The sequence below is a fragment of the Schistocerca cancellata genome, chromosome 2, assembly GCF_023864275.1.
Source record: "Schistocerca cancellata isolate TAMUIC-IGC-003103 chromosome 2, iqSchCanc2.1, whole genome shotgun sequence".
In the NCBI taxonomy this organism is placed as follows: Eukaryota; Metazoa; Arthropoda; class Insecta; order Orthoptera; family Acrididae; genus Schistocerca; species Schistocerca cancellata.
Genome location: NC_064627.1, coordinates 927,290,115 through 927,302,570, shown reverse-complemented (window position 1 = coordinate 927,302,570; position 12,456 = coordinate 927,290,115). Strand labels below are relative to the sequence as shown.

Sequence of the window (12,456 nt, the reverse complement as noted above, 5' to 3'; positions counted from 1 at the left end):
CAATAGTGTATGAAATAACATCACTGGGGACAGGAATGGCATCAGATAGTGTTTTGAATGAATCCAGGTTCTCTTTGTTTGAAAATGATGGCCACGGCATCACAGTGATAGCATTTGCAAAAGACATACAGTGCCAACTTAGGGCCTGATGGTGTGGAAAGCTATTGGGTACAACCAAAAATCACAGTTGGTGTGTGTTCAGGGCACTGTGACCAGTGTGACCTATGTGAATGACATCCTGTGACCCATAGCCATACCCTTTCTGCGTAACATCCCAGATGTCACTTTTCAGCAAAATAGTGCACAACCACATGTTGCTGCATCAACATGAGCATTCTTGGGGTCACCAAATGTCAGCCTTTTGCCCTAGACCACCAGATCACCAAACTTGTTACCAACAGAAGATGTGCAGGAGACGGTGAAATGACAGTTTCAGCACTGTGACCCAATGCCAACAATGACAGCTGAACTTTGGAACCATGTGAATGCATCGTGGATGGCTATACAACAGGACACCATTCGAACATTATACGCATTGATGCCATCATGCATGGACGTGTTATCAGGGCCCATGGTGGATCTTGTATCGACTAGGCAACAGGATACATGATCAAATGAGGTGACTGAAAAGCTAATCATTTCAGCAGAATGTACTAATGTACATGTCCCATGAATATGAACGTCCTATCTCCAGCCATTCAAGATGTCCGCTTTTTTTTTTCCCTTCCACGTTGCAGGGGTTGGAAGAATCACAGATTATTAATGATATAAAATTACTGTTTACTGTTAAATGAAGTGGATTAAGAACAAATATTAAATGTGTGTACCACTTCTAAGTGCAGCATAGCTGTATTAAGGGATAAATTGTGCTCTGGGGCATAACAGAGTGGAAATGTGGAAGGGCAGAAGTGTGAGAGAAGGAAGGTTCCTGGATTCTGGGAAGGTAGGTCACTGGATACTGGTCATGCTCTTCCCTCCTTCAAAGGTCTGCAAACTGAGGAGCGAGTAGGTGATTCGCCATTCTCTCTATCCCACTACATCATGAGAAGCAACTACAGTGCATTTCACCCCCACAGTACGCCTTACAAGGTGACACAGTGCGCAGACATGCTTGGGGGGGGGGGGGGGGGGGGAGATCATTTTCCACAAAGTGCTTTAGCATTGCATGGAAGACCGATATGAGTCACTAAGAATCCTAATGCAAGAAATGCATAAGGACAGAATTTACATAAATCTCTGCAAACTGTTCTACATTGCTTTAGGAGAAGCTGAGGCTTAGTCACACTAGGATAGTTGTAGCTGTCTTCCAAAAAAGGCAGCTTACCATACCACTACACTAGTGCTGCTCAATTTTCATTTTACAGCAGACTACACCTCTCCAGCATTTCCTGTCCAGTTTCCATATGTGAGTAAGCAAAATAACTTCACAGAGCCTGTGTTTACATACTGGAGTTATTTTCAATTTATTAAATGAGTACTTATTTGTGGTTGTTACATGAGTTGTTATGTAAAAAAGTTCAACAAATGGAGTGTCAATTGTGTGTCACACTGAAGAGCCTGTTTCAAGTGTAACATGCTGCCAATACGTATTTGACAATATCAATTTAGTTGTCTCAGATGTCACTGGCTGGAGAGCTTTGCACAGGATGAGGTGAATCAAATGCATCATTCAAGCCTCAGCTCTTCCAACATCTGAAAAGGCTCAGAGGCTTAAATTGTCTCACTCAAGAACAGAGGTAGGCCTCCTAGGTGTTATGGCACTTCACATACTTCAGCCTAAATCAGGCAATGCATTGCAAAGGATTACTGTTCTAGACTTGAACATGATCACATCCAATTCATCAGAAACATTCACACCCATCTTGGAAGATGTACTATGCATGTGTGGTAAGTGGCTCAACTTAGTGAAGCCCAGTCTATAAGCGCCAGCAGTTGCTGAATGGAAGAGATGTATGCAATAAAGCAGCAGTACAATTAATACTGAGCAAAGTGCTGTAACTTTCAGTTCGTTCATTAATTCACAACCATGTGACTGTGACACAAATACACAGCTCTAAAATACACTGTCAATAACAGACAGCAGAAAAGTGCAACATTTACAAATCCTATACCATTACCAGCAATACTAAAAAGGTCATGGGCAATATTACACTTACACATTATACACTTCTCAGCTACTGCTTGTGGGAATTTATTTTACATAAGAGCTCACTTAACAACTGGAAATAAATACTCATATAATAAATGGAAAATAACTCCACTATGTAAATGCAAGCTCAGTGAAGATATTTTGCCTACTCGCATACAAGAACTGGACAGGAAATGTAGAAGGTACAGTCAGTCTGCAAAATGAAAAGTGCCCAGCACTTTTAGTGTGGGAAGTTGCCTTTTCTGGAAGATAGGTACAACTGCCGTACAGCATGACTAAAAATCATTTAGCCTCTGGCAGAGTAGAACAATGTTCATTCTGCCCACATGTGTTTCTTGCATTTGTATTATTAGTAACTGATATTTGTATTTCATCTAGTGCTGAAAAACTATCAGCCCCCAGCCCTAACACGCTTGGCATGTCTGTGCGTTGCAGGGTGTTGGTATTACTTTGTGAAACACCCTGTAGCTGTTTCTAGTTATGTAGTGGGGTACAGAGAGTGGGACTTGCCTGCTCACTGTTTAGTCTTCAAACCTATAAAGGAGGGAAAAGCAAGACCACAATCCCGTGACCTAGCTTCCCTAATGCTTCTATCCTTTATTCCAGCCCGTACACCATGTTACTACCCCAGAATGCAATTTATCCCTTAATATGGCTCTACTGCCCTTAGACATTGTATGCACATTTAGTATTTGTTCTTAATCCACTTCATTTTAACAGTAAACTGTAGTTCTATACCATTAAAACACTATTTTTAATAACCTACAATTTTTCCATCCCCTGCAATGTGGAAACTATTAGTCTGAGAGAAAAAAAATGAATAGGCCTTTTTTGTAGGAAAGTTAGAGCAGTTCAGTTTTGTACTGGAAAGCATATTTGCTAGTAGTCACTGTTTTCGAATTACCCAATAAAAATATGACCTTTAGACACCATCTACCCTCACGCTCGCATTCCACTAGTGGGGATTTTTAGCATGTTTGTTGTTCATGACACTCCTTGCTATCACTGTGCAAAGTTTGCAACTACACAAATTTTTCCCATAATTTTCCTTCATTGACTGGACGGTTTCATTATTCAATACTTCTTGGTGGAGGAACGTTTCCTGTCTTCATGGATACACTAAGTACTCTGCATGTTATTCAGCAGATAGGATAGTTCAGCTGGTCCTGGACGTTATCCACCTCTTGTATAGGAAAAGATGGAGATAGCCTTCTGTTAGGTCCTTGGATACACAGTAATTGAAGGGAATGAGGAATCTGACAGAGCAGTGAAAAGAGCCTGCCAAAAATGAACTACAGTTCACTGTGATGTCTCCCTACAGGTTATAATGTCATGGGTGATAAAGAGCATGTTAGCTGAGGGGGAAACACAGTGGCTGAAAGTGGCCAACAACAAGCTGTGGTCGGCCAATCAACTGTTCAACCATGGTGCACTTCCTTTCGAATTCCAAGGAGGATTGATGTAGTCCTCACGCACTTGCACATCAGACACTGTCCAATGATGCATGCTTATCTCTTGTGGCCATGAAGAGTAATGTCAAGTTTTTTGAGTACTGCTAGGAGGGAAGGTTTTCATCTGCTGAGGGACTTAACTACAATTTTATGTGATGATGAAACAAGTAATTGAATGACGATTCTAATGTGTTTCTGACTGGCTGGTTCATCCTATTAGTTCACACAATCAACCAGCCATTTGACACTATCCTCTGTTTTATTAATACTTTATATGACAATGATATGAGTGGATGTACTGGATACTGTATATGAAATCTTTTATTACTGTGGTTCTAGTGGTACAGTCTTTGTTTATTCACTGTAACAAAAGTAACTACTCATACACCAACACAACAATCTTGAGACAGAGCACTGATGACCGTGATGTGTAGCACTCAACAATTTTAAATCTATCTATCCATCATTATTTAAACAAGTGAACATCAAAGATAGCATATCACAGTTGGAGCTGTATTGTGTAGTAGTCACTAAAGTGTCTGTAAGATGGTGCCTAAAACTTAGAAAAAATTTAACTGCATGGTCAAAAAAGCATAAAAGTTAGAACACAATGTAGTACAAGTATTTTCAAGGCATATTTTTACAATAAATATACTCCACTTAATGGCATACCTCATTCTAGTTGTGAGTAAAGCCTGCAACAGTCCACATTCACAACACATAGCCTTTACCTAACAAGAAGCATTAAAAGATGTTTTGTACTGCTTTGCATAAGGATAAATGATCAGTTTGGAGGCTATACTGATGGTAGGCATCAATTCTGTGGAATTCTACACAAAATGTAATTCTCTGTGGTTGTCTCATGACTGTCATGTGTTGTAATTCGGGTTCCAAGCAGTAAACTGATCATGTACAAACTGTTGTCAGAATCTGCACCAAATGGGAAGGATATTGAACACTGTAACTTGGCATTTTTAATGAGGGCTGATGAGAATGGAAGAATAAGCAAAAGTTGGGTAACTGGTGATATGATATAGTGATCATAGCAATAATACTGAAATAGTTGTTAGTAAACTTATGTTTACTCCATTATGCTTTGTTGCATTTAATTTCCTTTAAAAATATAGGGACGGCTAGTGACTCCAAAAACTGCTATGGAGCTATATGCTGCCTGCAGAATAACAATGAGGTGGGGATTTTCCACCACTCACCTCCCCGAGACTGTCTATGAGTGGAACGAGGCTGGCTGACTTGCTTGTTTCCTTCCTCCCCCAGCAGTTCTCATTTAAAGTGACAGGTCACAGTGGGCAATATGAAGTGTATTTTATGATTTTAATAGAGGTCTTAGCTTCATACATTAACTTAGTTCCATCAATGAAGCCTGATGACTGTGACACACCTGCCATTACACACAAGTGCCACAAAAATGTTGTTGCTCTGAGTACAAATATAAGCCATTCACATTTAGTTCACACCTGTGTATGAGCAGCAATAATGTTTATATAGATGGACATAATTTCAACAGTTTCTGAATGTATTACTCACACTATGAAGTAGTTTCTGAAAGTACAGCAAAGAACAACCAACATTTGCAGAGCAATCAGCAATAAAAAAGGGCATATTTGCTGTAGGTGGTTATTTGAGTCATACTACACACCCAGCTGTAACACATCATGACTATTGGGTAGCTCACATTTCCTAAAGCTCATAATTCATCTTTTTGCTATTTAGATTGCTTGCTGGACTTTATTTCGTAACTAGATAAAACACATATGGCCAATTTCTGACCTAGGTCTGGGTCTGAACTTCAACTTCTTTCCTTCTGGTTTTCATCTATTTGAATAAAATGTGTCTCACACAAAATGGTAGAATACAGTGCATACTACCAACCCACATTAAGCTAATGCCATATGAGCTGCATAAAACACATTTTCTCCTTGCAAGGTCTCTTACTTACTTCAATTAATATAAAATGTAAAAATTTGATTTGTTACAGCATACCACTTTATTTATTGCAAAGGCCTTGTAGGTACTACCTGCATTAACACTGTATTGTGTTCAGTGCCTGAGGTTAGAAGATAGTTCTGCATGATGGTTCTCAACACCACTTATAAATTTTGGTTAATGCCCAAGTTTATGTAAAAAAAGAAGTAAAAATTAATATAGGCACATTAAGTTCAAAACAACTACATGAAGAATATTACTCCATTCCAAACAATTGCTTGTTTATAAATCTGCTTTGTAAGGAATCCACATCTACAGACAGAAACTATAAATTGAAGAAAAGAGAGAGACTGGGGCCACAAGGATTGCAAGGGGAGGAGGGATCAAGATGGCACAGACTTTGTAGCAGCCATTTAAGTCAATGTGTTGTGTATCTGTTGTGAACCACCAGCAGGCAATCAGACTGCTAGTTCTTAGTTATTATTGCTGAAAGCTTCATTCTATGTGTAAGTTTTCTGGTACATTATCTACCATAGAAGTAACATATTAAATCTTGATTATATACCTATCAACAGCTCAATGCATCAATTATATGATGAGTCGTATGTATGTATGTATGTACAGCAACATAAAGAAATACAAATCAATATTCTTAACAGTGTCATTGACTGGTTTGCTGCAATTTTAAAATGACACAACATATTCCGTTCTGCACATCCAGAGGTATTATACTAATGATAAGTGTAACACACAGTGAAGAAATAATAAATCAGGTGGAAACATGAAAAATTTTAGGTATCTTTATTGATGAGAATTCAAACTAGAAAAATCACATTTTAGAACTCCTAAAACAACTTAGTCCAGCCGTATATTCACTTTGAATCATTGAAAATCTTGGGGAGAGACAAATCAGTAAGTTGACATATTCTGAATATTTTCCTTCAATAATATCACATGGAATAATGTTCTGGAGTAACTCATCTTTAAGAAAGGAAGTCTTCATTGCCCAAAAAATGTACTGTAAGAATAATATGTGGTGCTCATGGGGACAACATTAGGCTAATTACAGCACACAAAATACATTTAATCAGCCCTTCTTCCCACACTACATACATGATTTGAACAGGAAGAAACCCTAACATGTGGCATCACACTAAGTACGCCCTGCCATGCATTTCACAGCTACTTGCAGAGTGTTGATGTAGGTGTAGAGAGAGCAAACCCCTGTAATAATAGTAGGTAAGATGGGTGCAATGACTTTTAGGCTGCAAGGTTCATTAATTATCACAGTTTCAGTCCAGGGGAAAAGGAATGGCTATTACTGATCACACAGGAGTAAAAGAGTTCCATGAGATGAGGATAACTTACGCCCACAGATTTTGGTACTGAACCGGAGAGCACAGTGGCCAAAATTCAGACTCAGAGGAAAAGTGAAGTGTCCCATTCACATCAGGGTCATTAGAGGATAGCAAAGGAGGTAGATGAAGAGGTAATTAAAACTAAATTTATGTAGGCCAGAGGACTCACCAATATAGAAAACATCAAACTTAAAAACTGCATAATGAAGATGAAAAGGTACTATGCATACAAAAAAAGTGTTGCAAGGAAGATTCTGTTTCATATGAGGGGTGATCTAGTAGTCTGAGCCATAATTAGGTGGTATATTTGTCACTAATTTGTACAGGCCACAGCCAAGGGATATCAGATGGTACCACTGTTTTTGTCAAGTCAGCTCGATTTCATTTCAGTGCTTTCAAATTGAAGTGGTGTGAACAAAGAGAGAGATCTGGAAGCTCCAAACCAGTATAGAAAAGAAATGCTGAGTGGGATGAGACAAAAGCCACATAACCATAAAGTCATTTAAAACCAAAGAAATTTATTTCATTAGACTGAAATAAATATAACTGCACATCAAAGTACTGTCAATGTAGGTGAGAATGAATGAATGTGTGTGTGTGTGTGTGTGTGTGTGTGTGTGTGTGTGTGTGTGTGTGTGTGTGTGTGTGTGTGTGCACACACACAAGTGTTACGTTCTAATAGTGGTGAGAAAAGTTTTCTCAGGTTTCAAAACTCACTCTACTACACTACACTCCACGCAACTGACTGCGAACAAAGAATATCCATGCACAGAGGAGAACACTGACAACATACATTTATGAAGACTGTATTTCAAAATTCTGAATGCAGGCATAAAGTTGTCATCACTTTACATACGAACAATATACGGAAAAGGGTAGACCGCTGCTGACTGCAAAGATGACACGTTGAGCTGCAGACAGACACAACAAAAGGTCTGTTACTCATTTAGGTTTCAGCCAAACCCTTCTTCAGAAAAGGAAACACACACACACACACACACACACACACACACACACACAAAGATATATATTCATTCACACAAGCATGCCCACCTCATGCACACACGACCACCATCTCAGGCAGCTCAGACCAGAATGCAGCTGTCACAATGAACAGAAGCCGCAATCTAGAGGGGACGGGTTAGGGACTAGGGTAGCAGGGTTTGGGTGGAGGCAGAGAAGAATGCTGTCTGGTGGACTGTGCAGGGACAAGAAGGATGCACTAGAAGACTGCCACCAGGTGTGGTGTTAGGAGGCTGTCAGGTAGAGAGGTGGAAGGGAGGGGGAATGGGTAGTGGAAAAGAAGAGGTGGAGGGGAGAGAAGGGAAGGGGAAAGACAGGCAGCTGCATTGACAGAGGGTGGCACAGAAAGAGGGTGTGTGGGTGTGAAAAGTGAGGAGATGATAAGACAGAGGGGGTGAAAACTGTTGGATGGGGTGTGTGGGGACAGTAGGTCACCTTAGGTTGAGGCCATATGGTTGAGGCTGACATTGGTCCCTCCACCACCAAATTTTCTGGAATGTGCAGATGGGAGTTATCCTTACAACACATTCTCTGCTCCTGAAATTGTCCCAGACTCAACCTAAAATAATCTACTGTACCCACACATTCCACACAATATCAGCTTTTGCCCTGCCTGTACTATCACCTTCCTATTCACCCCCCCCCCCTCCCTTCTTCCCCACCCTTTTTGTGTGCTGCTCTCTTTCAATGCACCCATCCAGTTTTTCCGTTCCCTCTTCCTCTCTTTTTCCTCTTCCCATTTCCTCCCCTCCCCCCTTCTGCCCCCCTCCATGCCCAACAGCCTCCCACCACTGCATCTGGTGGCAGTCTTGTCGTGCCTCCTAGTCTGTGTACACTTTGCCAGATGGCACTTTTCTCTCCCCACCTGTACCCTGCTATCCCTTCCCTTTCCCTGCTCCCCGCAGATCACTGCTTCCATTCAACATGACAGTTGCAGTCCAGTCCGAGCTGCTAAAGATGGTGGTCATCTGTGTGTGAGGTGTGCCTGCTTGTGTGAATGAATGTATGTGCTTCCTTTTCTGAAGAAGGCTTTGACCAAAAGCCTTTTTAGTGTGGCTGTCAGCAACTCAATGTGTCATCTTTATAGTGAGTATCAATTTATACTTTTCATATTAAATGTGGTAAACAGGAGTTCACACATTTTCTCTGACTGAGATAAAGTCACAGGTGGCTCACAATGGAAACTGGCACTCTGGTTACAAATTCAGTTAAATTTTTCTTATTTAGAGTAATAAGTGTCTTTACACTCATTGCTCAATAATTCATTATTGAATATACCGATTTCATACAGATTTTTCACAGCCACTTGTGTAGCATAACCTCACTATATGGGTGCAGGTGTTATAATTTTTGTTTCTTTAAAACAAATCAGTTTTTCAAGCAAACAACAATAGCTAACCGATATCTTGTACAAAGTCAGGAAGTAACAGAGAACCACAGCACTTAGTGAATAGGTGGTGAAATGTTTTCTAAGATTTCACCACTGAGCATAACAAACTTTAGGAATAATAATTATTTAAAAAATAACCTGGCACATTTGCAGTTTGTGGACTCAGTGTACTCTCCCCTCGCCTGCTCTCTTCTTGTAGACATACTGAGAGGAAGGAATTTTCAAAGATGAGGACAATCCATTGCAGTGCTACAACCAGCTCCTGCAAAAATTAAAATTTGGTATTAATGAAGTGGTGATACCACTCACATACAGAATGCAAAGTAAAATCTTACAATAATTATTAAAAAATGAATCGATAATAATTACTTAAGTTACAATCTAGTTAAAAAGATCAATCAACCCATAAAAATTAGTAAAAATATTGCAGAGAAAATTATACTTTCTATCAAAACAAAAAAAAATAATTTGGAAAGAGGACAAGAAGTAAGAGACAAAGTGCCAGAAACTGAATAACACACAGTCAAAATTGTCCAAGAAAGTTAAGGTGCTGTCAGAAAAAGAATCATTACAGTAATACCCCAACTTACACAATTCTGTTTCATGCAAATCTTGTGTTATTCTATTTGGCTGTTTCAGCACTGCACACCTCTCCTCCTCACTCTACCCACACAGTGTTCGGCTTACGACAGGTTTGGACGTTTCATGCGGAATCGTTTCACGCATTGATCGATAGAGTCTAACTATGGCATCCAAACAAAGCAGGAGTGGTTCATTTGCATCAATAAAGAAAAAACAATCATTACCTTTGGAATGTAAACTTAATATTATCAAGGATTTCAATGCAAAAATGAAAATTTGTGGATTGGCAAAGAAGTCTGATGTACTAGAATCAGCAGTTGATACGACTGTATCAGATAATGAAAAAATTTTTCGGAACTGTAAAAATGCACACTCTTTGGAGTCAAGTATCATTCATGAATGTCATCGTATTATCACTCAATTGTAAACAATGTTAAAATTATGATGTGACAGAAGGAGCATTCTATGTTTTACATGGGAAAAAACAGATGCATTGTATACTTCATTTAAGGTGGATCTGTAATCTATGTAACATGTCACGCAAACATAAAAAGACATGCAAATGTACATTTCACTTTATATCATTCGTTTTAAGAATTAACAACCCTTTGTGACCACTATGTATGCAAACATACCTATGTACACAAGGTGCTTTTTAACTGTAAATGGACTGATGACCTCAGAAGTTACGTCCCACAGTGCTCAGAGCCATTAGAACCATAACTGTAAATGGTTTTGTTGTCAGCAAACCTGTGTATAATGTGCTATATGTTATCAATCATGATGGCGACATGGCATGAAGTATGAGCACACAATGGAACACATCTTATAACAAAAATTTTCAAATGCCAGAAGAAGACAGTTACAATAGTCAAAACCAGTTGTCAACAATGGAGACTAATTTATGCAACCTTGGCTATTGAAATTTTATTCCTATGATGTGATAATCAAGTAAGAGTGAAAAATTGTCCTATTGGTGAGAACTTGGTGTGCTCTCAAGCTAAGTTGATTTTTGAGAGACTGAAGGATGAAGCAGGGGAGGCAACCCAAAATGAAATGTTTAATGCTGGTAATGGCTGATTTAGCCAACTGACAAGTCGTTGTAATTGACATAGCGTCACAGAAAGTGGAGAGGCAGCAAGCACTGATAAAGAGACCTCTCCACTCTATCTAGAGAAACTCAAGGCAGTTACAGAAGAAGGTGGCTACACCAGCCAAACCATATTCAGTGTAGATGAAACTGTTCTGTTCTGGAAGATGATGTCTAAAAGAACTTTTGATGTGCAAGGAGAGAAAAACTTTCCAGGCTTTACAGCCACCAAAGATCGACTGACAGCGATGGTTGGCCCAAATGCAGCTGGAGACTCAAAAAACTCTCTTAGCTTACCATCCAGAAAATAAAAGAATTAAAGCTGGGTTGCCTGTAATTTGGAAGTTGAGTGCTGGGGCATGGTTGACAACTTCCCACCTTGAGGACTGGTTTGGTCATTACTTCATATCTAAAGTTGAACATTATTGACAATTAAAACAAATCCTATTTAAAGTGACACTATTAATTGACAACACACCACATCATCCTCTTGTTCCTCTAATTTCGACCCAAGTGTGGAAGTTTTATTTTTGCAACCTATTACAACCATCTTGCTTCAACCAATTGACCAGGGAGTCATTAAAACATTTCAACTACCAGGGAGTCATTAAAACATTCCAACCTTACAACACAAGGTGATCATTTGTATATCTACGTGCAGCAATGAAACAACACAACAAGCTCTCTGTTTAGCACTTTTGGAAGCAATTCAGTGATTTAGATGCCTTGAGAATTACTGGACAATCTCAGAATGAAATTTTGCAAAAAACTATAATGGTATCTGAAAAAAACTGTGTCCATTTTTTTCACCATTGTCCAGGGAGAATCAGCACCAAATCCTAATCAAACTGATAATGTGATTGAAGATGTGGTCAGTCTTGACAGGCAATTAAATTTAGAGGTGGATGGTGATGATGTTCAAGAACTGCTGGGTTCACACAATCAGGATGCTGCAGTCACCACAGACACCTACTGCAGCAGCAACTCCGCAGGCAGACCAGCGACACCAGTAGCTGACTCCACTACGAAGTCTGGCCGATACAAGAGTGTTTACAAGCAAATACCATTGTTGAGAACAAACACGTAGGTACGGCCAACGTCCATCAGAGAGCATCAACCAGCAGCAGAGGAAGGGTGCGCGATGATCAATGAACTATTGCTTGGCGATCACGTGGGTCCAAATAGTCCCAGAAATATCCATCCGCCTGGGGATAGATAAGCCAGCGCCCAGCTGTTCAGCAGGTAGTTCTTGACTCATTGAGCATGGAGAAGATCGGCCAGTACAGTGGTGTGCCAGCTTCACCATGCTCTCTTCCACAACAATTGTGAGATGTCACTTCCGTCATGTTAGGCTACCTACCAGCTGCTAACAGCCAACTTCCACATGGGACAGTTATATGGTATAGAGTTGAAGGGAACTCTGATTATATGAATTAGTTGTTATTTGCTTGATCTGCAGAAAAGCTCAT

General features: G+C 39.7%; 1 protein-coding gene across 1 annotated transcript in view; it reads right to left on the bottom strand.

Moving 5' to 3' along the window:
* Positions 1 to 12,456, bottom strand: part of LOC126162875 (regulatory-associated protein of mTOR) — a 307,137-nt gene that overhangs the window by 115,005 nt on the left and 179,676 nt on the right. Inside the window, exon 14 of the mRNA XM_049919663.1 lies at positions 9,454 to 9,577. Coding sequence (XP_049775620.1) covers positions 9,454 to 9,577 — 124 coding nt within the window. The remainder of the gene's footprint in view (positions 1 to 9,453; positions 9,578 to 12,456) is intronic.